The following is a 26,965-nucleotide window of genomic DNA, read 5'->3' as shown; positions in this document are numbered from 1 at the left end:
CCCTGAAGAGGGTTTCTGTTGATAACTGATACCTTGTGTTCAAAAGCCGTGGAAAACCTGAAGAAACCTTGCCTGAAAGACCCAAATAAGAGATCTGCAGCATTGTTATGCACTTAAATTCTTGAAAAAGTTAAAGTTAATTGAATAATAAGATCAAAATCAAAGGCATTGGTTCATGTAGCCATAACTAAATTGGCCACCTACCAAATTTGCTTGTATGAATATTGAATGGCTGGAAGAGTTGACTGAACCATTCCTATGATCCATGTCATAGGGAGATTAATGAAACACAGCCAGCCAAGGCACACACTGCTACAGTCTCAATTGTCTGCTTGACATGGGATACTGTGGGCCTGGTCTGCCATGAGCACATGCGCGTAATGTTGAGTTCCACATGCGAAAAATGTAAGTGTATTAAATGGTATTTTGGAATGTTGTGTGTTAGTGTGAAATGAACACATATCAATTGTCAAATTATTGTTTGTTTTCTTTATATTTTTGGCCAATAACATCTGGTGCCATCTCTGCCGCTTAGATCTGGAGCCATTGTTGCTAAACATCTTTGTGTATTTTTGATGCTGTGCTTTTTCATTCAGATGTTAATCTGGTTCCTTGAGTGAGAGACTTGTTGTGAATGATGCCTTTTTACAAATAGTCAGTGTCTTAAACAAGGACAGGCAGGATCAACCTAAAAGGATCCAATTAACAACAATGACATGTTTTACCCAAGTGAAAGTTTATGTTTCACACAGTTAAAACATATTCATTGAAATAAAAGTAAAAAATCATGACAAAAACAAACCAGTTATAAGCCTTTATTAAATCATGTCATGCATTCCTCACCTAAAGAGCACAGAATCAAAATGTCTTCTGAGAAAACTATTATTATTCTGGTTTCCGATCATAACAAAGTCTTAAATACTATGACTGCTGTGTTACAAACTGTAATAACATGATTAAAGGTGAGTTCTTTATTGTTAAATAGAAAACAAATACAACCAACACCTAAAAAGCAGATAAACAAACAAAATATTATGTGATAAACATATTTCTAACCTTAACATCACAGAATGACGAGCCTTTCCAACATCCTTAATTTTCACAATTAAGAGGTACCATGTCATGCAATCATTGCTTTTTGCTTTACCACAGAAACTTCAGTTCTATACACAGTTTACTTACATGTTGCGGCTAGGAATCATTATAGTTTGTCTGAGTGGGCTATGTTAAACTGCCACATGGTATCTCAGTGGGCTAGCACAAAAAAAAACCCCGGATTTAGCCAGGATTAGTACAATCAGCCAGACAGACACATATATATAAGTGCAATAATCTTGAATTTCACCTCACCTCACCATGAATATATTTTGTTGTACAGGTATGAGCAAATGTATTTCTAAGCTATAGTAAAATATATTCAAAAGATGACCTTCAATAATCATATTCCAAATACAGAGATATATTTTCTGTAAAGTGCTCATGATTTCACTGTTTAAGAGAATGGTATGAAAATGGACACTAGATAAACAAAAATATATTTCAAACTTTCAAACATTTGCCTCATTAAATCATCCGTTGAGGAGAAAGGATTAAACTGGGATGTCAAAAGCAACTAAAGAATCAAATAAAACAAATCTGATTTAATGAATTTATATGTACACAAATGAAACCTGATTGTAAAATGACATATATACACACTTCACCTATTTACTAACATCCTGATCCTTGACATTCAGCCAATCACAATAGTTCCTCGACTATAATAACTACTGCAGCAGTTTGTGTCGGGGAACCTCGTGTGTGATGGTCATGTCATCTAGATTAATTAGTTTTCTATCTACTGTAACACAGTCTCTCAACAAATCAAGATATCAACCTAGTTTTGTGACCTGATTTGTCACTTTTTCTATAAAAGGACATCTAAATACATCTCATTATCAATATACTGAATTTATGAGGTCCTGTTAAATGAAACATTTTTTGAAAGACAGATCATAGCTGTAACTTCAAAGTCAAAATATTCCAAGCAACACATGAAATGTTTTACTATAGCATACATACTGGATGATATAAACCACTTTAAACAACTGCTCATAAAGCTCTTGCTTTTAAAATGTATATCTACTAATACAAAGATAAACAACATTACTTTTTGTACATTTTATTCACCATGTTGGTGAAAAAAACACATTCTGGATGTGCTGCATTGAATGAAGCAAACTGCAATAATACAGGAAAGAAATCAAAACTGACATATTACTGAAAAAAACCCCTACAAAACGTACCGGTACATGTGAAGCAAACAAAAGCATGATTATAAAATGGTGTTTATGTTATTTAATATTATTGTGTGTGTGTGTGTGTGTGTGAGTGAGTGAGTGATATACACATTATTACATGTTATCAGTTAACCTGAATAAATCATACCCTGGATAAATCTTTCACAAAGCGATTGATAATCTGACTTTCTGAGTGCAGTCAACTATCAAACATATTGGAAATAATACAGGAAAATTGATCGACTAGCACATAGGTTTCTTCTGTCTCAGTCATTTGGAAATGATTATACATGTATGTACAAGTGTAGGCTACAGAAAGCAGAGTTGCAGTTACCAAAATACTTCAAGTATCCATTTGGGCAGAAAGTATTATAGTTTGGATTTGAAAGTCAACTAAGTGACATCAAATCTACAGGGAACATATAGTTCTACATTGAAAATGCAGTATCTTCAACTCCTATAACATCACATAAATAACCCTTTCGCCTCAACTTGACACAACAGAATGCATTCATATCATATTCCTGTCATTGATATAATATTGATCTACAGTATTTACTGAACATCCATTTGTGTGTTTATTACTGTTTGACATGTTTTAAAACAACAAAAAATCAATAAAGATTCTTTAAATAATATTATTATTAACATCAAGCTTGGTTATTAAGACTCTGTTCAGGTAAAATGTCTTCTTCTTACCTCAATACTAAACAAAATAATAATTTGTAAACATTCATCTACAATCCAAAAAGAAATTGTAATCTGTATAAGAAGGTCAACATATTGCAAATCAGACAGATGCTGATCAAATCCTCATACAAGTTCACCTTCAAACACCAATGACAGAGAAGTTTATATATGATTCTAACAACAAATATGAATTAAATCTCTGCATATATATATACATAGCAAAGGGTGCTGTTACTAATATGATCATGTAGAGGGAACAGATCCATCAGTTACATATTTCTGAGTGAACACAGAATGCATGAGTGTTTTCTATAGGTGAATCTCTGTACACAGCTGCATGTATTAAGATCAGGTAAGAAAAAGAAATGTGTATTCTATAGCATAGTGTGTAGACCATGTTACAGATCAATACTGGTACATCTTGGCACAGCAGAATGCCACACCAAAGAAAATACATATGTATACATCTACAATGTTGTAACCTACATTAAACCTCTGGCATGAACAAAAACATTCATTCCAGAATATATGTTATTATGCAATATGTAAGAGTAAGCAGTACTAAGTACTAAGAGCAAGGACATATTTCTTTTCCATCAGCACTATCAAAATCATTTGAATTTATGTCATATACATATTCTAAATAGGAAAAAGTCTAGAAAATATATATCGAGTGATTAAATCATACATAACATGATACGTATAGTTTCATTAAAAATGTTTCAAGATACAAGTATTCAAAACAATTTGGTTATAACACATCACAAAATGAAAAGCAAAAAGTGGAAAACTACTGCACTATATGAAAAAAAATATATACATGAGAGCAATTGTAACATCAGCGAATTCAAATATAAAGATAATAAACAAACCGAAAGTAGTTATGTCAAGAATTAATATAAGTCTGTAATATTAAGTGATCGACATCTTCATTCTACTTCAACAAAAGTATGACGATCTATTGACCTACACTGAAGGCACTATTGAAACTCCTTCCTGCGTTGTGTGAGTTACCAGAGGACTGCCACAATTCATAATTTCTATTAGATTCAACATTTACACAACATAAGTATGACAATCCACTATTGACAGAAGTTGAGGCACTATTGAAACTCCTTTCTGCGTTGTGTGAGTTCCCGGAGGACAGCCAGCCAGGTGTCGGGAATGTGCTTCCCCAAGATGTCTGCTGGGAATGTGAGGATGTCTTCCTCGGTCAGTGTCTCATCAGGTTCCTTACAGTACAGCGGAGCATCTCGGTCACCTTGAAGGATGTCTCGCAGACTGAGGAAATTAACATGCAAAGGTGAAGCATATACAAAATACCTACTGCATTCATAAACATACCAGTGAATAAAACAACATGTGAGAGATCCATCTGTGAAGAATACTGACTGATTCCTGATGAAATTGGTCAAAGTTTATTTGACTTAGGCTAAATATCCACTGTATTTAGTATGTTCAGTTACCTTATCATACATGTTATTCACACCTTAATTATTCTAGTCAAAGGGAATTTCTGTTGTGACTCAATATAACTACTACCTGGGCTATAAGCCTTACCTTACGATGAGATTGTGTGAGCGGCAGATGCTACTGGTAGAGCATTTGTTTACCCTTTTTGCAAACATCTAGTGTCATCACTGATTTTCAGTGATCCATTCATGTACTTTTCATCACTATTTTGCCTTTTACACCCTATGGAATATGTTTCAACAGATAGTCCAGGCTGATTCATCTTTGGCATTGACGCTTTGCAATTAAAAGCTTTTTAATCTACTATATCTTTCATTTCTCTCCATTCATTTATTTATTTTAAAACATGTTTTGTACCACACAATCAGTGGTTGTCAATATTGATATCCTTTTCAACTTCAACTTCATAAATAAGCTAGTTTAATATGGTTGAATGTTTCTTAATGGGATACACTTTTATAAGGCACATGGTCATCAACCTAATGAACATTGAAAACAAAACATGTCGTCAGCCTAACATACATTTAGAAGGCACATAATCAATCAAGCACATTCTGATAAAGTCATCCTCTTGCAAACATAAATTCATACAAAATATCAACCATCTAACACATTCAAACAAGACCCATCATTAACCTTACAAACATTCATCAGGCCAGCACACATTCAAAACAAGACATAAACCCAAAACATTCTGACCCTACATATCTAATATGCAGTCAGAGAAAGAAGTTATCAATCTCGCACACATTCAAAATTAGACACATCAGGCTAACTCACAATGAGATGGCAGATAAATCAGGCTGACACATTCAAAATAAGACAGTAACACACATTCAGAAGAAGACACATCAAGCTTACACACATTCAGAACAAGAGTGCTCTGAGAGCACAACATCCACTGCATGAATTTTTTTAATGAGTCAAATGAAGCTCCGTAAAACAGGGGCAGTAACTCTGTCAAAATTAGTCGAAACGAAACGGAACTGTGATATATGCGTATCATCAACATGTCGACATCTTGTGTGTTGAGTGTCAGGGATATTCTCTGGAAACTGTAGGAGGAGTTGATTTCACAAGCTTAGTACCCTCTCTCACAATAAGGCAAATGAAGTTCCGTAAAACAGGGGCAGTAATTCGGTCAAAATTAGTCGAAACGAAACGGGACTGCGATATGCGTATCATCAACATGTCGACATCTTGTGTGTAGAGTGTCAGGGATATTCTCTGGAAACTGTAGGAGGAGTTGATTTCACAAGCTTCGTACCCTCTCTCACAATAAGGCAAATGAAGCTCTGTAAAACAGGGGCAGTAACTCTGTCAAAATTAGTTATGTCGGGGTATTCTCTTGAAACTGTAGGAGGAGTTGATTTCATAAGCTTAGTACCCTCTCTCACAATAAGGCAAATGAAGCTCCGTAAAACAGGGGCAGTAACTCTGTCAAAATTAGTTGAAACGAAAAACCCTCTGTGGGACGGATGGACAGACGGACGGACTGCGCCACTACATAATCCCCCTTCGGCCATTTCTGGCCCGGCTGGGGATAAAAAGACACACGAGGCTAACACAATCAGAACAAGACATCAGGCTAGCATACTATGACATGGAAGACACATCAGGCTAGCATACATTCAAAATAATGAAGACGCACAAGGCTAACATACAATGCGAGGGAAGACATACTCAACCTAACATTCTGAATACAAATCATCATCCTAATGTACATTCTGAATACGAATCATCAGTGTGTTACACTTTCAGAAAAAGACAAATCATCAGCAACACACATTCAGAATAAGAAACATTCAACACTGCTCACCTTATGCGTTTCAGGTCGATGGCTTCCTGATCATTTGGGTCAACTGGTTGAGCTACTCTCAGCAGAAGACAGTCAAACATTTGCTGCAAAAGGTACTCCAGCTTTTCTAGGTTCTTGTTCTGACAAAACTGTTTAAGATGAGCTCTGGCATCATCTGGGAGACCTTTCAGTTCATTGTCAAAATCGTCAAAGGCATCCTAAATGATAGATGCATGACTATGAAACAACAAATTCCAGTGAAAACAGGAAAGATTTTGAACAGAACTAAAGTCTGTATTAATTGACAGATAATAAATAGAAAAAAAGCCTACTTTCAGCAATCATTCCAATCTGGTGCCTATAAGAGAAATCAAATTCACACATTATTTATTAAACAATAAAAAAGCTTTGTCTGGAAGATATTTGCAAAAGTGATTATTTGTATGAAAATAAACAGATTTTTTCTCACCTGTGCATGTTGAGCTAAGACAACTGATTTCTCAAAACTGAGCAACAGCCAAAAAGACTGTATATGCTTGAATCTGCAAAACTGTCGGGCCTGAAATTAATGAGAAAATATTGATTAAGCCTACCAGAAGTGAATGAATCCCATTTTTGTTCAAATGTTCATCTCAGTCTTTTTTTCTCAAGATAAACAGAACATTATCATCCCACATGATGAACAAATATAACACTCACGTAGCTGGGTCCTGTTCCACAAAGCAGTCTTATAGCATAGCACTATGCTTGCTTGTGAAATAGGACCCAGTAGTATAGGTAATAGGGGTTCTGGCTCACTTCCACTGGAGCAGGATTCATATACCTATACTGCTACTACAGGAGGAATTTTTTATGTCAAAATGATTATGCGATTTAACGATAGTCATAAGATTCAGCTAAATTGGCTCCAGCTCACCACCACCTGGAGTCTATGATACAAATTTTTATAGGTAATAAGGGTTCTGGCTCACTTCCACTGGAGCCAGATTCATATACCTATACTGCTACTACAGATGGAATTTTTTATGTGAAAATGATGATGCGATTCAACGATAGTCATGAAATTGGCTCTAGCTCACCAATACCTGGGGCCAATCATTGCTTTAGATGAGTCTAAATGGTAATAAAAATATTCTTTATTATTTTTATCGATAAAGCGATATTCAACATTTTTATTAAGTTTTTCGTTCATTTTACTAGGAGACCAGACTATATAACTACACTCTTCTTGTAAATTGATAAGAAACAATTGATAACCGTATTTGGTTGGTTTGACATCACTGATATAATAAAAAACCTTGTGGTAATTCTTTCCATTTAATAGCTTTCTCCATTATTATATATATTTATGTAAGCATTTGTCTAAATGTGATCAAACGATAGTAAGCAATCTATTTTTAATCTCCAACCAGTTCTTTGGTTTTGGCACGGAATAATTGACGCGCTTGTTGCCTCCCCTGTTCTATGAACTTTTTTTTCTCGTCTTCGCTAATACCACTGGTCTTACGAGATTTTGATCGAATCTCCTGCTTCATTTCATTGTATTTGGTGAGTTCCGACCGCACTAAACGAAACTCATCCTCGGATATCTTACAATCGGCCATTGCTGTCGAAATATGATCCTCAATGCTGTTCAACTTTGCTTCGGCGAGTATCCGAATACTATCGTGTTTTAATGCTTTCTTTTGCAACCTACGAGAAATGAATTTTATCGCTATTCCTGCCAGTCCCGAGACTCCAGCTGCTATTTCCATGCCGAGCACGATAGGCGCGGCGATTATAGTTGATAGTAAACCGATACCCGCTACACCGAGTCCCATGCCAGATACTACAAGAGCGGTGTCAACTCCGTCCAGAGCATTCACGGCTCTGCGATACTTTTTATACAATCCAATACAATGTCATTCATTCAAATTTAAATCCTCTGGGGAAATTTGATGCAATCTTTTAACTATTAGGAATCGAAGCATCAGTTGGACAGCTGAATCTAATAGGTATAGCCACGTTCAACTATAATTATCCAAGGGGATTACTAGAATAGGCCTTCAGCAATCCATGCTTGTGGTTAGAGGCGACTAACGGAAGTTGGCCAGGCTCAATGACTTTGCTGATGTATGTCATTGTATCCCAATAGCGTGGATTGATGCACATGATATCAATCACTGGATTGTCTGGTCCAGACTCAATTATTTACAGACCACCATCAAATAGCTGGAGTACTGCTGAGTGCAGAGTTAAACAACAAACAAACAAACAGATTTAAGAACCCACCAGTTTCTCTGGGATATTCTGGCAATGATGTAATAGAGGTTTGGTATTCACAAGAATAATCAAAACAGTAAGTTGTCATTGTTAATAATTCCAAGAATATAACCTTTATTACATCATAAGTACACCCTGTCATGTCCCAAGCCATCTGCATCTAGTTATCAGGTATTGGAAAGAAGTGAGGTTTTCCTACTTGTGGGCAACTATGTGTTAATATGGGTACAACTACTTAAGGATAGTTATCCCCCGCCCCAACGAAGTTGGCGGGGGATATAGAAATGGGTTCCGTCCGTGTGTGTGTGTGCGTGCGTGTGTGTGCGTGCGTGTGTACGTCCCGAAATCGTTTCCGGAGCATAACTCAGAAACCGTGAAATATTTCTCTACGAAACTTTACATGTCTATCAGACTCATGCTGAACTGGTGCCTTTTGCTATTTAGGAATTTTATAAATTTTTATTTTTTACGTTTCCATTGCAACAAGTTGGACTTAGGTTCTATAAGGGTGGTGTTCGTTTCCGGAGCGTTTCTCAAAAACCCTTTAATCCTTTCTCACAAAACTTTGCACGTCTACTAGGCACATACTGAACTTGTGCCTTTTGCTATTTAGGAATTTAATAAATTTTTATTTTTTTACGTTTCCATTGCAACAAGTTGGACTTAGGTTCTATAAGGGTGCTGTTCGTTTCCGGAGCGTAACTCAAAAACTGTTAAATCCTTTCTTACAAAACTTTGCATGTCTACTAGGCACATACTGAACTGGTGCCTTTTGCTATTTAGGAATTTTATAAATTTTTATTTTTTACGTTTCCATGGCAACAAGATGGACTTAGGTTCTCTCGGGTAGAGTTTGTTTCCGGAGAATAACTCAAAACCCATTCAATACTTTCCAACAAAATCTGTGCATGTTTACCAGACACATACTGGACTGGTGCCTCTTGCTATTGAGGAATTTTAGAAATTTTTATTTTTCACGTTTCCATGGCAATAAGTTGGACTTAGGTTCTACAGGGGTGGTGTTCGTTTTCAGAGTGTTGTTCGTTTCCAGAGTGTAACTCAAAAACCGTTAAATACTTTCTTACAAAACTTTGCATGTCCACCAGGCACATACTGAACTGGTGCCTTTTGATATATATAGCACTTTTAGAATTTTTTATGTTTCCATGACAACAAGTTGGATTTAAGTTTTAATAAAGGATTGGTTTACTTAAGTAGTATAACAAATAAACTGTTAAATATTTCCTTGCCAAACATTGCATGTCTATATATAAAGCGCATACTGAACTAGTGCCATTTGATATTAAGGAGTTTTAGAAATGTTTATTTTAGAATTTCCATTGCAGCTATTTTGACATGGGCTAAGAGAAATGTTGCGTCAGTTACCTGATTTGGGACCATAACGTGTTAAAATGGGCGGTGGATATAGATGACTTTGTCAACTATACGCTTGTTGACCCTGAAGAGGGTTTCTGTTGATAACTGATACCTTGTGTTCAAAAGCCATGGAAAACCTGAAGAAACCTTGCCTGAAAGACCCAAATAAGAGATCTGCAGCATTGTTATGCACTTAAATTCTTGAAAAAGTTAAAGTTAATTGAATAGTAAGATCAAAATCAAAGGCATTGGTTCATGTAGCCATAACTAAACCAAATTTGCTTGTATGAATATTGAATGTCTGGAAGAGTTGACTGAACCATTCCTATGATCCATGTCATAGGGAGATTAATGAAACACAGCCAGCCAAGGCACACATTGCTACAGTCTAAATTGTCTGCTTGACATGGGATACTGTGGGCCTGGTCTGCCATGAGCACATGCACGTAATGTTGAGTTCCACATGCGAAAAATGTAAGTGTATTAAATGGTATTTGGGAATGTTGTGTGTTATTGTGAAATGAACACATATCAATTGTCAAATTATTGTTTGTTTTCTTTATATTTTTGGCCAATAACATCTGGTGCCATCTCTGCCGCTTAGATCTGGAGTCATTGTTGCTAAACATCTTTGTGTATTTTTGATGCTGTGCTTTTTCATTCAGATGTTAATCTGGTTCCTTGAGTGAGAGACTTGTTGTGAATGATGCCTTTTTACAAATAGTCAGTGTCTTAAACAAGGACAGGCAGGATCAACCTAAAGGGATCCAATTAACAACAATGATATGTTTTACCCAAGTGAAAGTTTATGTTTCACACAGTTAAAACATATTCATTGAAATAAAAGTAAAAAATCATGACAAAAACAAACCAGTTATAAGCCTTTATTAAATCATGTCATGCATTCCTCACCTAAAGAGCACAGAATCAAAATGTCTTCTGAGAAAACTATTATTATTCTGGTTTCCGATCATAACAAAGTCTTAAATACTATGACTGCTGTGTTACAAACTGTAATAACATGATTAAAGGTGAGTTCTTTATTGTTAAATAGAAAACAAATACAACCAACACCTAAAAAGCAGATAAACAAACAAAATATTATGTGATAAACATATTTCTAACCTTAACATCACAGAATGACGAGCCTTTCCAACATCCTTATTTTTCACAATTAAGAGGTACCATGTCATGCAATCATTGCTTTTTGCTTTACCACAGAAACTTCAGTTCTATACACAGTTTACTTACATGTTGCGGCTAGGAATCATTATAGTTTGTCTGAGTGGGCTATGTTAAACTGCCACATGGTATCTCAGTGGGCTAGCACAAAAAAACCCCGGATTTAGCCAGGATTAGTACAATCAGCCAGACAGACACATACACATATATATAAGTGCAATAATCTTGAATTTCACCTCACTTCACCATGAATATATTTTGTTGTACAGGTATGAGCAAATGTATTTCTAAGCTATAGTAAAATATATTCAAAAGATGACCTTCAATAATCATATTCCAAATACAGAGATATATTTTCTGTAAAGTGCTCATGATTTCACTGTTTAAGAGAATGGTATGAAAATGGACACTAGATAAACAAAAATATATTTCAAACTTTCAAACATTTGCCTCATTAAATCATCCGTTGAGGAGAAAGGATTAAACTGGGATGTCAAAAGCAACTAAAGAATCAAATAAAACAAATCTGATTTAATGAATTTATATGTACACAAATGAAACCTGATTGTAAAATGACATATATACACACTTCACCTATTTACTAACATCCTGATCCTTGACATTCAGCCAATCACAATAGTTCCTCGACTATAATAACTACTGCAGCAGTTTGTGTCGGGGAACCTCGTGTGTGATGGTCATGTCATCTAGATTAATTAGTTTTCTATCTACTGTAACACAGTCTCTCAACAAATCAAGATATCAACCTAGTTTTGTGACCTGATTTGTCACTTTTTCTATAAAAGGACATCTAAATACATCTCATTATCAATATACTGAATTTATGAGGTCCTGTTAAATGAAACATTTTTTGAAAGACAGATCATAGCTGTAACTTCAAAGTCAAAATATTCCAAGCAACACATGAAATGTTTTACTATAGCATACATACTGGATGATATAAACCACTTTAAACAACTGCTCATAAAGCTTGCTTTGAAAATATATATCTACTAATACAAAGATAAACAACATTACTTTTTGTACATTTTATTCACCAGTGGTTGGTGAAAAAAACACATTCTGGATGTGCTGCATTGAATGAAGCAAACTGCAATAATACAGGAAAGAAATCAAAACTGACACATTACTTAAAAAAACAAACAAGCTGTCACCTACAAAACGTACCGGTACATGTGAAGCAAACAAAAGCATGATTATAAAATGGTGTTTATGTTATTTAATATTATTGTGTGTGTGTGTGTCTGAGTGAGTGAGTGATATACACATTATTACATGTTATCAGTTAACCTGAATAAATCATACCCTGGATAAATCTTTCACAAAACGATTGATAATCTGACTTTCTGAGTGCAGTCAACTATCAAACATATTGGAAATAATACAGGAAAATTGATCGACTAGCACATAGGTTTCTTCTGTCTCAGTCATTTGGAAATGATTATACATGTATGTACAAGTGTAGGCTACAGAAAGCAGAGTTGCAGTTACCAAAATACTTCAAGTATCCATTTGGGCAGAAAGTATTATAGTTTGGATTTGAAAGTCAACTAAGTGACATCAAATCTACAGGGAACATATAGTTCTACATTGAAAATGCAGTATCTTCAACTCCTATAACATCACATAAATAACCCTTTCTCCTCAACTTGACACAACAGAATGCATTCATATCATATTCCTGTCATTGATATAATATTGATCTACAGTATTTACTGAACATCCATTTGTGTGTTTATTACTGTTTGACATGTTTCAAAACAACAAAAAATCAATAAAGATTCTTTAAATAATATTATTATTAACATCAAGCTTGGTTATTAAGACTCTGTTCAGGTAAAATGTCTTCTTCTTACCTCAGTACTCAACAAAATAATAATTTGTAAACATTCATCTACAATCCATATAGAAATTGTAATCTGTATAAGAAGGTCAACATATTGCAAATCAGACAGATGCTGATCAAATCCTCATACAAGTTCACCTTCAAACACCAATGACAGAGAAGTTTATATATGATTCTAACAACAAATATGAATTAAATCTCTGCATATATATATACATAGCAAAGGGTGCAGTTACTAATATGATCATGTAGAGGGAACAGATCCATCAGTTACATATTTCTGACAACACAGAATGCATGAGTGTTTTCTTTAGGTGAATCTCTGTACACAGCTGCATGTATTAAGATCAGGTAAGAAAAAGAAATGTGTATTCTATAGCATAGTGTGTAGACCATGTTACAGATCAATACTGGTACATCTTGGCACAGCAGAATGTCACACCAAAGAAAATACATATGTATACATCTACAATGTTGTAACCTACATTAAACCTCTGGCATGAACAAAAACATTCATTCCAGAATATATGTTATTATGCAATATGTAAGAGTAAGCAGTACTAAGTACTAAGAGCAAGGACATATTTCTTTTCCATCAGCACTATCAAAATCATTTGAATTTATGTCATATACATATTCTAAATAGGAAAAAGTCTAGAAAATATATATCGAGTGATTAAATCATACATAACATGATACGTATAGTTTCATTAAAAATGTTTCAAGATACAAGTATTCAAAACAATTTGGTTATAACACATCACAAAATGAAAAGCAAAAAGTGGAAAACTACTGCACTATATGAAAAAGAATATATACATGAGAGCAATTGTAACATCAGCGAATTCAAATATAAAGATAATAAACAAACCGAAAGTAGTTATGTCAAGAATTAATATAAGTCTGTAATATTAAGTGATCGACATCTTCATTCTACTTCAACAAATGTATGACGATCTATTGACCTACACTGAAGGCACTATTGAAACTCCTTCCTGCGTTGTGTGAGTTACCAGAGGACTGCCACAATTCATAATTTCTATTAGATTCAACATTTACACAACATAAGTATGACAATCCACTATTGACAGAAGTTGAGGCACTATTGAAACTCCTTTCTGCGTTGTGTGAGTTCCCGGAGGACAGACAGCCAGGTGTCGGGAATGTGCTTCCCCAAGATGTCTGCTGGGAATGTGAGGATGTCTTCCTCGGTCAGTGTCTCATCAGGTTCCTTACAGTACAGCGGAGCATCTCGGTCACCTTGAAGGATGTCTCGCAGACTGAGGAAATTAACATGCAAAGGTGAAGCATATACAAAATACCTACTGCATTCATAAACATACCAGTGAATAAAACAACATGTGAGAGATCCATCTGTGAAGAATACTGACTGATTCCTGATGAAATTGGTCAAAGTTTATTTGACTTAGGCTAAATATCCACTGTATTTAGTATGTTCAGTTACCTTATCATACATGTTATTCACAATTTAATTATTCTAGTCAAAGGGAATTTCTGTTGTGACTCAATATAACTACTACCTTACGATGAGATTGTGTGAGCGGCAGATGCTACTGGTAGAGCATTTGTTTACCCTTTTTGCAAACATCAAGCACATTCTAATAAAGTCATCCTCTTGCAAACATAAATTCATACAAAATATCAACCATCTAACACATTCAAACAAGACCCATCATTAACCTTACACACATTCATCAGGCCAGCACACATTCAAAACAAGACATAAACCCAAAACATTCTGACCCTACATATCTAATATGCAGTCAGAGAAAGAAATTATCAATCTCGCACACATTCAAAATTAGACACATCAGGCTAACTCACAATGAGATGGCAGATAAATCAGGCTGACACATTCAAAATAAGACGGTAACACACATTCAGAAGAAGACACATCAAGCTTACACACATTCAGAACAAGAGTGCTCTGAGAGGACAACATCCCCCGCATGAATTTTTTTAATGAGTCAAATGAAGCTCTGTAAAACAGGGGCAGTAACTCTGTCAAAATTAGTTGAAATGAAACGGGACTGCGATATGCGTATCATCAACATCTTGTGTGTAGAGTGTCAGGGATATTCTCTGGAAAGTGTAGGAGGAGTTGATTTCACAAGCTTAGTACCCTCTCTCACAATTAGGCAAATGACACTCCGTAAAACAGGGGCAGTAACTCTGTCAAAATTAGTCGAAACAAAACGGGACTGCGATATGCCTATCATCAACATGTCGACATCGTGTGTAGAGTGTCAGGGATATTCTCTGGAAACTGTAGGAGGAGTTGATTTCACAAGCTTAGTACCCTCTCTCACAATAAGGCAAATGAAGCTCTGTAAAACAGGGGCAGTAACTCTGTCAAACTTAGTTGAAACGAAACGGGACTGCAATATGCGTATCATCAACATTTCGACATCTTGTGTGTTGAGTGTCGGGGTATTCTCTGGAAACTGTAGGAGGAGTTGATTTCATAAGCTTAGTACCCTCTCTCACAATAAGGCAAATGAAGCTTCGTAAAACAGGGGCAGTAACTCTGTCAAAATTAGTTGAAACGAAAAACCCTCTGTGGGACGGATGGACAGACGGACGGACTGCGCCACTACATAATCCCCCTTCGGCCATTTCTGGCCCGGCTGGGGATAAAAAGACACACGAGGCTAACACAATCAGAACAAGACATCAGGCTAGCATACTATGACATGGAAGACACATCAGGCTAGCATACATTCAAAATAATGAAGACGCACAAGGCTAACATACAATGCGAGGGAAGACATACTCAACCTAACATTCTGAATACAAATCATCATCCTAATGTACATTCTGAATACGAATCATCAGTGTGTTACACTTTCAGAAAAAGACAAATCATCAGCAACACACATTCAGAATAAGAAACATTCAACACTGCTCACCTTATGCGTTTCAGGTCGATGGCTTCCTGATCATTTGGGTCAACTGGTTGAGCTACTCTCAGCAGAAGACAGTCAAACATTTGCTGCAAAAGGTACTCCAGCTTTTCTAGGTTCTTGTTCTGACAAAACTGTTTAAGATGAGCTCTGGCATCATCTGGGAGACCTTCTTTCAGTTCATTGTCAAAATCGTCAAAGGCATCCTAAATGATAGATGCATGACTATGAAACAACAAATTCCAGTGAAAACAGGAAAGATTCTGGACATAACTAAAGTCTGTATTAATTGACAGATAATAAATAGAAAAAAGCCTACTTTCAGCAATCACTCCCATCAGGTGCCTTTATAGAGAATTCAAATTCACACATTATTTATTAAACAATAAAAAAGCTTTGTCTGGAAGATATTTGCAAAAGTGATTATTTGTATGAAAATAAACAGATTGTTTTCTCACCTGTGCATGTTGAGCTAAGACAACTGATTTCTCAAAACTGAGCAACAGCCACAAAGACTGTATATGCTTGAATCTGCAAAACTGTCGGGCCTGAAATTAATGAGAAAATATTGATCAAGCCTACCAGAAGTGAATGAATCCCATTTTTGTTCAAATGTTCATCTCAGTCTTTTTCTCTCAAAATAAACAGAACATTATCATCCCACATGATAAACAAATATAACAATCACATAGCTTGGTCCTGTTTCACAAGGCAGTCTTATAGCATAGCACTATGCTTGCTTGTGAAATAGGACCCTAGTGATAGAGTGATTACCTTCAGTTACACATTACTTGTTGAAGCAGATATGGGGGCCACCTTTTGACTTTATGACATTCCTATTGCCCTATCTGCAATTACACACCTTCTGACTAGTTATTGTCTGTTTCATCTTGAGCACATCTGTCATGAAAGTCTGAAGTGACTTGTCTGGATCTCCTCCCAGAGACTTGAGGAAGCTGGTGGTGATGTCCAAGTTGTTGATAGAGTCACAGATGTCTGGCAAGCTGGACTTGAGTTCAGACACAATTTGTACCTTCACCGCTGGAGAAAGTGATTCCTGAAACAAGTCAGATATATGTCCTGTAAATTAATGAAATACCTTAAAATTGTTTTTCTCTCCATAGTCTGGTGGCCATGTCGAGTATAGGTCAAAACTGTGTACCTCAGGACTTTTGATTATATTGATTGGTTCCAGAACTAACTGACATAAAATACAGAAATTAGAAACAATTAGACATTTGACAAATTGATGTGTTATCACAGGAACATGTAAACTATAAAATTCATAGCTTTTTTGGTTGGCGGCAAAACCATTACCATTTTCTGACTGATGGCTCCTAATTTAGAGTTACGGTCTGATCAACATACTTTTGCTTCTAGGTGTGTGCAAAGAAGACAGAATGTGCTGAAACAAGTTTCAAACTATTGACTACCAACATTAAACACACCACCCTGCCAAACCCAAACCGGTTGTTTTTAATTTGTTGATAGTAAGGCAGTCTGAAAGTTAATGTTAAGAAAATGATAATATTTGACTACCTACATTGAATTTTGTGCCAGAGTGTTTGTTAATAAACTAATAAACACTAAACAGCCTTAATAATGTTCCTAGGCTAGGCTAGGCTAGGCTAGGCTAGGCTAGGCTAGGCTAGGCTAGGCTAGTGCCCCAAACCAGCAATATTCCAGCTATATGACAGTGGTCTGTGAGTATTCGAGTCTGGACCAGACAATCCAGTGATTGCCATCATGAGCATTGATCCACTCAATTGGGATACAATGACATGCATCAACCAAAGGCAGCGAGCCTGACCACCCGATCCCGTTAGTTGCCTCTTGCGACAAGCATAGTCACCTTTTACAGAAAGCATGGGTTGCTGAAGACCTATTCGTCACAGGTTTCCTACACATGGTTCATACGTGAATGTCATGATGAAACTCATGGACTTCACCATGACTAAATTAAATTGTTAAGTTCTAATCATGTTGCTGAAACTATGCATGAAGCTATAGTTCACTGTCACTGGAATGACGATACTTGTATGTGAACATATGAAAATTGACAACAATCATTTGACAAATCAAATAAACTAGAACCAAATATGAAATTCTAGTACTTTTCATTTACTTTTGTTCAAGATCAACACTGAAATTCCAGTACTTTAAGGGTTTGTCAGAACCATGTTACATCACTTAAGACACAGATATTGTCTTGATAAGACTATCAAGTTAGTGGCAAATGATAAACTCAAGAAAACTTAATTGTTGGAAAAGTATTATTTTGATAACCAAAGGACAGAGCAATTATGACTAAAGGAAATCTATTAATGATGAATACTAAAGTAAAAAGTAAAAACAAAGACATGTAGGTACCTGATCTATTCTGTCTCTCAGCGTCTTGAAGACAACAGAATTGGTTGTGTCAGCTCTGTACACCATAGTGTCAATCTGAAATGGATATATTCTGGTATGACTTTTAGAAATATTTTTGTATACTTTAAAAACCATCACATTTTTCTACCAATCACATCAATTATTTCTATTTCATAAATATTTTCACTTTTTATGATCTATATTTGCAACTGTAACTCACAGGTATGATATGCGACTTCTTCTCCACTCTTGACTTGGCCTGTAAAATGACTTCTTTGAGCTGATACTCAAATCCTTCAAAGTCATACTCAATGGTGGTGCCTTTCCCCAGCTCAAAGGAGTAGTTACAGTTGGCCAGGACAAGGGGCAGCAGGTCACGGTCAGGGTGGTAGCTGACCAGGTGGTTACTGTGAAGTTTCCTCATGTTGACCTCAGGCAGGTGCTCATACCTACAACATACAGGGTCAAGCTCAGCCATCCCAAGTATGACCACTTGCACTGGGAAAATATGACAGCGGTGGAAGAAAGATGTGAGAAACCCATGAACATTTCCACATATCAGGTCATGTGTTATGGTTTTGGAAGAAAGTTAATTAATGACGATGTTTTAATTGTTGATACTTTAATTTTGATCATAGCAAAGGTGCAAATAAAGTTACAGTCCTTGAGAGTGTTGCAAGATACATTAGAATTTTATAGATGTATTAAGTAAGTAATTAAATTGAAAACATTTACCTCCTGTTTGTGTCAATGAATATCTGTTAATATATGCAGACAGTTAAATACATGCAAAGAGAAATTCATTTCTATCTTCTGTATCAAAGTCAATTACTATCCAAAGCATAACCTTTGCCTTTAATATCCTTTTATTATGTTTCGATTAAACAAATATCATACCAAAATACTATTACAAGTAATAGCTGTCTACATCAAAGAGTTACAATGTTAACAGTTGTCTTGCTAAGCTTATGTTCTCAGCTTTTAAAATGTGTTCCATTACCTCTCTATATCCATGTATTTATCATCCTCCCACCACATACAGCAATATGGAGCTCCAGGAAGTTTATGTTGTACAAGTAGTTTATGCTGTATATTGGGCTGATAACCCTTTACCAAATAAATCTGCCTCTTTTGTTTACCCCTACATAAATGAGTGAGCGTGTTAACGAGTGAATGTTGTTTTACACCATGATCAGCAATTTTATATCTATATCATGGCAGCCTTTATGATATTGTGTCTGGACCAGAAAAACCATAGCTGATGGCATGAATGATAATATATTCTGTCAGTGGACAATGACATACAGTCAACAAGGTTACATGCTTATGCCCTTTTTATATAGCTACAATGACAAGAAAAATGTTTCCCCTGGGGCTCAAAGGCAAGAGTGTGGGTGTCATATGGATGAGACTGGAGAATATACTTGTAAATTGGATGAAGAGAATGCAGTAATTTACAGAGACAACTGATGTCAAAGATGGCAGTGTGCAGTTCCACAGTGAAATAATATTTGTAACAAGGTGAGACTTCCATAACAATCATAGTTTCTTGGTACTTGATAACTAACTTTTGTTTTGTTTTGTTGCAGTATTTTTCCATGAATTCATTGTGCTTCCTGAAGAGGAACTCCAGCATCATGTAGGAGCAGATACCGGGTCCCTGAGTGGACGGCAGAAGGACGGCTAGAGGGGAGTTCTCCTCTATCCTCATGTTCTTGTAGGCATCAGGCAGGTGTATCAGACCATCATGGACTGTCCAACATCCTGAAATGAAGGTTGACCTGTAGCTTGCATCACTGGAACACTACCTTAACTAATATTGTATTAATTTTGCCTCTTAAAGTATTTTACAGAAATATACACACACCAAAATTGGTTTAAAGCAATGCTTTTGTAAATGTTAACAGGGCTACATAAAATTACATTATCTGTCTTCGAGAAAAAATATAACGTTCACATGTAAGCCATTTTTACATCTATACCTTTTGATAGTGTCTTAGAAGGAAACATTCTAACCATAACTGTGTAGTCCTTCCTTGACACATTCCCAGGCTGCTGTGAAATTTGACAGATGTTCCAGGACATCAATAGAGTTGCTTCCTGGAACCAACAGTGGTGAAGTTCAGTTGATATTCACCTGAAGTGTGATGCTCAATTTGATTTCAACACATGGTTAAATTCATCATGATTATAGGGATAATAGTGATATGAATACCTTCCTCTGCAGCATCAGCAATGGTAATTCTTTTAGCTTCCACTCTATCAAGGCGCCGCCTGTATTTTGCCATTAGGTACTGTTGTAGTCGGAGAATATTTGGGATGTGATGTAGTGCTTGTAAGAATGGATGCTGAAACAAAGAATTATGAAAGAATGAGTGAGGTTGGTTTAATTAATTGTATGTCACTTGACCACTGGCATGGTGATGACAGACCAAGGATCATAATTGATGTGAATCTGCAATTCGACCCATCGATCAGAAGCTTTTCTGAACAACAATGCAAGTCCTGTTACTGATTAACTGTTGTTTATCTTACAGTAACATACCTCTTGTCTGAAAAGGCTGAGCACTTCCATCTTGGATTTCTTGCCCTTGCTGTTCTCTACTTTCAGATGGAACTCTCGCAGGAAATGCTCCAGGGTGATACGTGACCGGTACCTCCAGACAGCTGGGAACTCATGGAGACAGTCAACTTGCTGGGGAGTGGAAGTGTCTACTTCATACAGAATAGACATCAGCTTGTCCTGACCTAAAAAAGATATACAAATAAGTGACAAACAATAAAACTTATCCCATCAATAATTAATATTGGATGAATAGCTTGTATATTTCTGCCTGTGAAACCTCTTATTAATTACCGTATTCTACGTAATAAGCGCCCGGGGCGCTCTCAAAATTAGAAATAGGGGGCTCTTATTAGAATATTATTTTGGTTAAAAAAAGCATTGTTGAAAGATAAATTTCGTTGTTTATGCTGACAGCCTGAAATGTTTATGTACGACAGATATATTTTTTCAGATTTTAATTGCCCATAAGTAAGGGTGCATGTAACACACGTGTGGGTATTATACCGAATCAATAAGTCTTGTGTACATTGATCAATGGGAAGGGATGCAGATTGGGCTTGTTCACTGGCCAATATATCAGCAAATATCGCCGTGGGCGCTTATTAGAGTATCTATTGTAAATGCAATTGTAAATGCAATTGTAAAACCTGGGGAGCAATTGTAAAACCTGCTGAGTGGCCTTACTACAAAAGAAAGGTCCTCGGCTTTTCTGTGCCTACCCGGTTATACAATCATACCATTCCTTCGGTGTCATGGTTTCTCCATTACTTAATTGAACATATAATGAGACAGTACCTATTCTCTTGTCCTTCATGATTCTCTCATTGCATGTATTCAGGCAGTTGTCAAGATCCTGCGAAGAAAAGAATACATATGTTTAGATTTCATTTTCTTTCAGTTGTGTAAGATGAACCGATAAAATAACATGCATTAGATTTGTTGAAGCACAACTGGTTAGAGTTATTGAAACTGTAATCCTACCTGTAACACTGGGCCAATGAAAGAATTTGCAAACTGTTCCTCCCAGGTTTCCCTGACCTGCTTGTTGACCAGTTCTTGTGGCTCCATGCGTCTGTATACTTCTGTGAAATGAAAATAGAGATATTTTTACTGGAACATCTTGACATTTGTTTACTGGCCACATACTGCAGATATTTCAATTATTACTAAAGAAAGATTTACTTCATGGGATGTACTGTCAAAGATGAAAATATGGAATGTTAATAGGAAATAATCACTAACTTCTAAGGAAAGATAGAATTGCAACATACGTATAAGACTTCATTACTGTTACAATGTTGTTGATAGCCCACCTGACTGTGAAATCTGATGACAGATGAAGTGCAGGAGGAGGAAGACATCATCCACACTCTTCCCTGTGGCCAGATGGATGATCTGAAGGTCCTTCTGGAGGTGCTCCAAGAAAAACTGACTGGTATCCTGCTGTAGCTGGGGGTAGACCAGAGCTGCTACTGCCTGCAATAGTTTAGGGGAAATACATTCATCAATTGCAGACTATGACACAACTCTCACATGTTCAACTCTCTTTTACCAGTTCAAATGATAACTGATGTTAGATATCCGACACATTTCACCATGAAGGAAAAACAGGAATTTGAAATGTACAAACAGGAAACAAAATGTTTTAAACAGATTTAGAGACTAACAGAGATCCAGCAAATTAAAAAGACTTCAAATATAGGTAGCTGTCTTAACGTCTGGTGTACATCATAAACCTGCAGTAACTTGCCTGCGGATTGTTCTCTGCTCCCAGAAGTAATGCAGCATGAGTGAAGAAACGCAGAACAGCACAGACAGCTCCTCCCAGTCTACGTTCTCCAGCATAGGCACTGGTTCTATCTGCTGCTCTTCCCAGAACATGACCAGGACGGGTCTGGTCACTAAAACATGATAAAGAATTAAATACTGGCAACCAACCACTTTGCCTGCATGGATACTGATCATTAAGGCTAAAAAAATAAGTCTTGGTTCTTGCCCTCATCATCATAAAGTTCGCCGCATGTTTTGTTTTTATTTCCATTTTTTTTTAAAATTATCTAGGGAGGCCCTTTCCCGGGTTGATTGTACACAGCTGTTTATTTAGTTACATACTAGTTTGAACAAACAAAAGAAGACACCACCCGCCCGCACTATATTTTCAAAACCCATTGCCTGATAACCAGTTCTTTTATTTTTTAAGCCTAACAAAGATTTCACAGTACCTAGAAATGTTCACTGTCAGTCTTGACAAACTAAATTACATATGAGCCATATTTGTGATCATAAATAATCTCCTTACCCAGTATGCTGTGTATTTCCGGTTGCTGCTATGTGTGATAGTCCACCAATCTTTGACCCACAGATATTGCACGTCGCTTCAGTATAAGGTCTACCACACTGAAAAATATCAGAAGCAACAAAGTAATGAATAGGATTTATAAAACATCTTTGTAAAATAGAAATGCAGATTATGATGTCTTGAACAAACTTGATTCTACCTAAAGTCATACATATGATCGTTCACTTAAAGTTTTAGGTTTCTAATATGTTTAATTTTTATAAATGAAATTTGATACTTTAGAGATTACATAAAGCAAACTCCTTCACTATCAGCAAACATAGCTGCATTTAAAGACAAAACTAGACTTTTCAAATATGAAAAATGTTAAAATCTGATTGAAATCTCTTGAACAAATTTGCATGTTATCAATATAGGGAAATATGGCACATACAAAGTTTTATTGATGCAGCACTTTCAGGTATTATTGCTACAGGCTACATAACCTTACTAATAGGTAAAGATACAAAGCAACAATGATTCTTTAATTATCCTATTTAGACCATTTTGTTGCAAATGGTGCCTACCTCTCCAATTGCATATGGGTGTCCATTAGGACATTCTGGAAAGACAATAAAACAAAGAATATGTATTACTACCTAAATAGTTAATACTTCTATTTCCAAAATGTCAATGCAAATGAATAGGTCTTTGATATTTAAGTGTTGGCAATAGATGTAACATTCTTATACAAATTAATGTTCTCTTAAAATTTAGACCTGGTTTCTATCTGACCAATACTTTTACACTTCTGTGACAGAGGAAGATTAAAAAAATGATGATACACAGTTGTTCCTCTTTAACACACCAGTTTTTCTCAAAGTATACGTACGAAAGAAGACAATGGTTCCTTCTCTTGCCAAACTTTGTCTGATGACATCTGTGTCATCCTGTGGCATTGTGGGAAAAAGCTTGTTCTGTGTGAAAGTGAACAGGTTATAGTCAGTAACTCTTCATGTTTATGGGCAAAACATCTATGGTACATTTACATGATGTGATATGAATCTATGGAAATAAATGAAACCATAACCCATAACTACTTTCAGTGGCATTTAGAAGTTGGTGTGATGAAGAAAGACAAGTTCTATGGATGAACAACTTCTTGATTACAAATAGTGCGACGTTTCAGTGTAGATCCTAATACCTTTATCAAGCAAGTGATGGATAGTGCTTCATCATCATCACATTGGAGATTTAACGTGCGCTTTCCAACTCAAGCGTATTTTGCACACGGGGTTGCACTTATACTATTGGGGTAAAAAAGCGTAATGAATAAATAAAGAAGTGCAACCCCAAAAAAATGTAACTTTTACAGTACTAATCTAATAAAGCTGCCGGGGGTGGGGGTTTGGCTGGGTGGGAGTGGGTGGTAATAGAATAAACAATAATATGGAAAATTTGGGCATGGGTTGGAGAGAGAGGGTGTGCGTGTGTGTGTGTGTGTGTGTGTGTGTGTGTGTGTGTGTGTCAAGCGTGGGAAGGCACGGCGTCGGCTGGTGAGCGTTGGCTGGAAGTTTACTTGTGGTGGCCCGCAAGGAGTCTTGCTGTGAATCTTTCTTCCGTGGGGAGAGGAGACTTGTAGAGACTCTTGGTGAGCATGGCGGCGGTTTTGGCGATGAGATGCCTGTTGGTTTTTAAGTCCGCGTCCTGGAAGAAGTGGGATAGGTCCGAGAAGCTGTGGATCTCGTGTTCGAATTCCTCATCATCTAATTCCTGGACCACGATGAGCGGAGCCCCTTCCTTAGCTTATACCTTCTCCGAGTCAGTGAAGATGATCGTGTGGATGTCGGGGTGTTCCTCGTAGTACTTAAGTACTGATTCCGCCTTCTCTAAAGACGTTTCCTGGAAGCCTTTTCCCCCTGGGGGGTCCTCGACCGGTGTGGTCTGGGTTTGGCTGGTGTTCATGCTGGGCAGTTCTGGAGTGGCTGTTTGGGCGAAACTGTCGGCTAGAGAGGGTGGTGCTGGTGTGGGTGTCTGGCATTCTGCCGACGCAGTGGTGGCTGGTCGGGGGGAAGGTTCGGGTGAGGGGATGTCTCTCCTCTTCCTTTTCTTCCTTCCGTGGCCTGTACCCTCGGGCGAGCGGAAGGGCTCCTCCCCTCTGGATTCGAGGGGAGCGAGTTCCAGTGCTGCTGCGGGGGGGCAGGGGTGTGGAGGGCAGGGTATCCTCTATCTCCATGTGGAGAACTGGAGGGGGCTTGTCCTTCTTGGCGGGCCTGGCCTTTTGCACCGGGCGGGGTGCAGGGGGGGCTGTGGCCTGGGTTGTTTCCTTCTGAGGCTTGGTCTTAGCCTTGGCTTTGACCAGAGGTATCTTCCTTTGACCCAGGGCAAAGGTGATGGAAAGGGTGGAGGAGTTTGACTTGTAGGAAGTCTTGAGGGAGTAGTCCCCAACCCGGTAAGCCAGCAAGGGCTCCAGGATGGAGACAAGCTCCCTCGGTAGTGACAAAGCGATGTCTCTCATTTTGGCTAATGAGCTGGAGAGCAGGGAAGGACATGTCTGCACGGGGCGAGTGTCCAAGCCGAGATTGATGGATAGTGCTGAACATACTTACTTACTTACTTTGGAGATTTAACGTGCGCTTTCCGACTGATGCGTATTTCGCACACGGGCCCGGCCAGGCCATTTGATGTGTTTCCGAAAGGGGCGAAAGTAGTCTGTGCAACCCAAGAGGGGGGTTTAGGGGTTTCTTATATAGAATTTGGGAATTTTGAGATTTGGAATAGATGCCGATGGGGTTGGGGAGGAGAACTAAGGGAGCTGGGTATGGTGGATGTTTGTTTGTTTATTTGATTTTGATTTGGTAGGTTATTGTGATTTTAGATGCGTTTTATTAGTTCCGTTTTTATTAAGAATACGCCTAAGGCCTTGAAGTTTTCTAGTTTATTTTGTGGGTTTAGTATTGCTTCTAGAGTGAGAGCCTTGTTTAGATTGAGGGTGGTTTGTAATGCGGTTCGATGTGTTAGGTAGTGTGTGCAGTGGATGAGTGCGTGTTCTGGGGTTTCTGGTTGTTTGCAGTGGGGGCAGTTACCTGTAGTGTGTTTTTTAATTTTTTTTAGGTGGTTATTTATGTTGGTGTGTCCGGTTTGGAGTTTAGTGATTACTCTGTCGATTTTTTTTGATGGATGGAGAATTTTTGGTTTGGTTAGTGGTTTGCTGAGTACATTTTTGATTTGGCTATTTGAGTTTAGATAAAGGTTATGCCATTTTTTGCTTGTTTACGCTTTTAATTTCTGATTTTGAGATTGGTAAGTTTAAGCTTATTTCTGGGATTTTGAGGGAAAGTTTAGCTGCTTTATCGGCGTTTTCATTACCGTATATTCCTACGTGGGCGGGTATCCACAAGAAGGTTATTTGTTTGCCTGCCCTAGTTAGGTCGTTGGAGCTTTTAAGTATTTGATTTATTAATTTAGGTCGGTTTTTGGTATTTTTGTTTTGGAGGGCTTGCAGTCCACTTAGGGAGTCGGTAAGTATTAGGATTTTTTTGTGTTTTTTTTATTCTTGATTATGGAGGGCTGAGGCCATGCCCATTAGTTCTGCCGTGAATATTGATTGGTTGTTTGGGAGTCGGAAGGATTGTGTGGTTTTAGTTGGTTGTGTGGTATGGACTCCGAAACCTGTGTGTTTGGAGGTCGGATCTGAAGATCCGTCCGTGTAAATGTGACACCAATTTGGCCAATTTTCGTGTATGTATGCTAGTGTGGTGGTTTTAGCTATGTTTGGGTCGGTTTGTTTATTTATTTGGCTAGCTAGTGCTGTGTCTATTTTGGGGATTTTAAGTTTAGGGGTGAAGATATTTGATTGTTTGCAGTTTTGTTTAAGATTTTTTAATTTGGTGTTCATT

At 37.1% G+C, this 26,965-nt stretch overlaps 2 protein-coding genes across 4 annotated transcripts in view; both read right to left on the bottom strand.

Moving 5' to 3' along the window:
• Positions 1–799: 799 nt before the first annotated feature.
• On the bottom strand, positions 800–8,662 carry LOC125373311. The gene is made up of 4 exons (XM_048384316.1): positions 8,624–8,662; positions 6,710–6,799; positions 6,262–6,458; positions 800–4,250 (listed from the first exon to the last, which is right to left on the bottom strand). The coding sequence occupies exons 1-4, from the start codon at positions 8,660–8,662 to the stop codon at positions 4,073–4,075; spliced, it is 504 nt and encodes a 167-aa protein (XP_048240273.1). The 3' UTR covers positions 800–4,072.
• LOC124137118 (E3 ubiquitin-protein ligase rnf213-alpha-like) overlaps positions 800–26,965 on the bottom strand; it is a 175,197-nt gene continuing 149,031 nt past the window's right edge. For 2 of the 3 annotated variants that reach the window (XM_048383674.1, XM_048383675.1), the window contains exons 76-92: positions 23,959–24,043; positions 23,654–23,688; positions 23,088–23,185; positions 22,539–22,689; positions 22,102–22,264; positions 21,770–21,870; positions 21,584–21,641; positions 20,768–20,970; positions 20,438–20,570; positions 20,239–20,322; positions 19,791–19,986; positions 18,443–18,671; positions 18,223–18,297; positions 16,715–16,909; positions 16,311–16,400; positions 15,859–16,058; positions 10,748–14,208 (exon numbers count right to left, since the gene is read on the bottom strand). In XM_048383674.1, coding sequence (XP_048239631.1) covers positions 14,031–14,208; positions 15,859–16,058; positions 16,311–16,400; positions 16,715–16,909; positions 18,223–18,297; positions 18,443–18,671; positions 19,791–19,986; positions 20,239–20,322; positions 20,438–20,570; positions 20,768–20,970; positions 21,584–21,641; positions 21,770–21,870; positions 22,102–22,264; positions 22,539–22,689; positions 23,088–23,185; positions 23,654–23,688; positions 23,959–24,043 — 2,274 coding nt within the window. In that variant the 3' untranslated portion in view covers positions 10,748–14,030. Of the gene's footprint in view, positions 2,273–10,747; positions 14,209–15,858; positions 16,059–16,310; positions 16,401–16,714; positions 16,910–18,222; positions 18,298–18,442; positions 18,672–19,790; positions 19,987–20,238; positions 20,323–20,437; positions 20,571–20,767; positions 20,971–21,583; positions 21,642–21,769; positions 21,871–22,101; positions 22,265–22,538; positions 22,690–23,087; positions 23,186–23,653; positions 23,689–23,958; positions 24,044–26,965 lie in introns of those variants that run through there. The other variant, XR_007218279.1, reaches the window with a different exon arrangement.

The sequence above is a fragment of the Haliotis rufescens genome, unplaced genomic scaffold (assembly GCF_023055435.1).
Source record: "Haliotis rufescens isolate VD_foot unplaced genomic scaffold, xgHalRufe1.0.p SCAF_5, whole genome shotgun sequence".
Lineage (NCBI taxonomy): Eukaryota > Metazoa > Mollusca > Gastropoda > Lepetellida > Haliotidae > Haliotis > Haliotis rufescens.
Note: the sequence above shows the minus strand (reverse complement) of the source record. Positions and strands in the feature narration are given on the sequence as shown.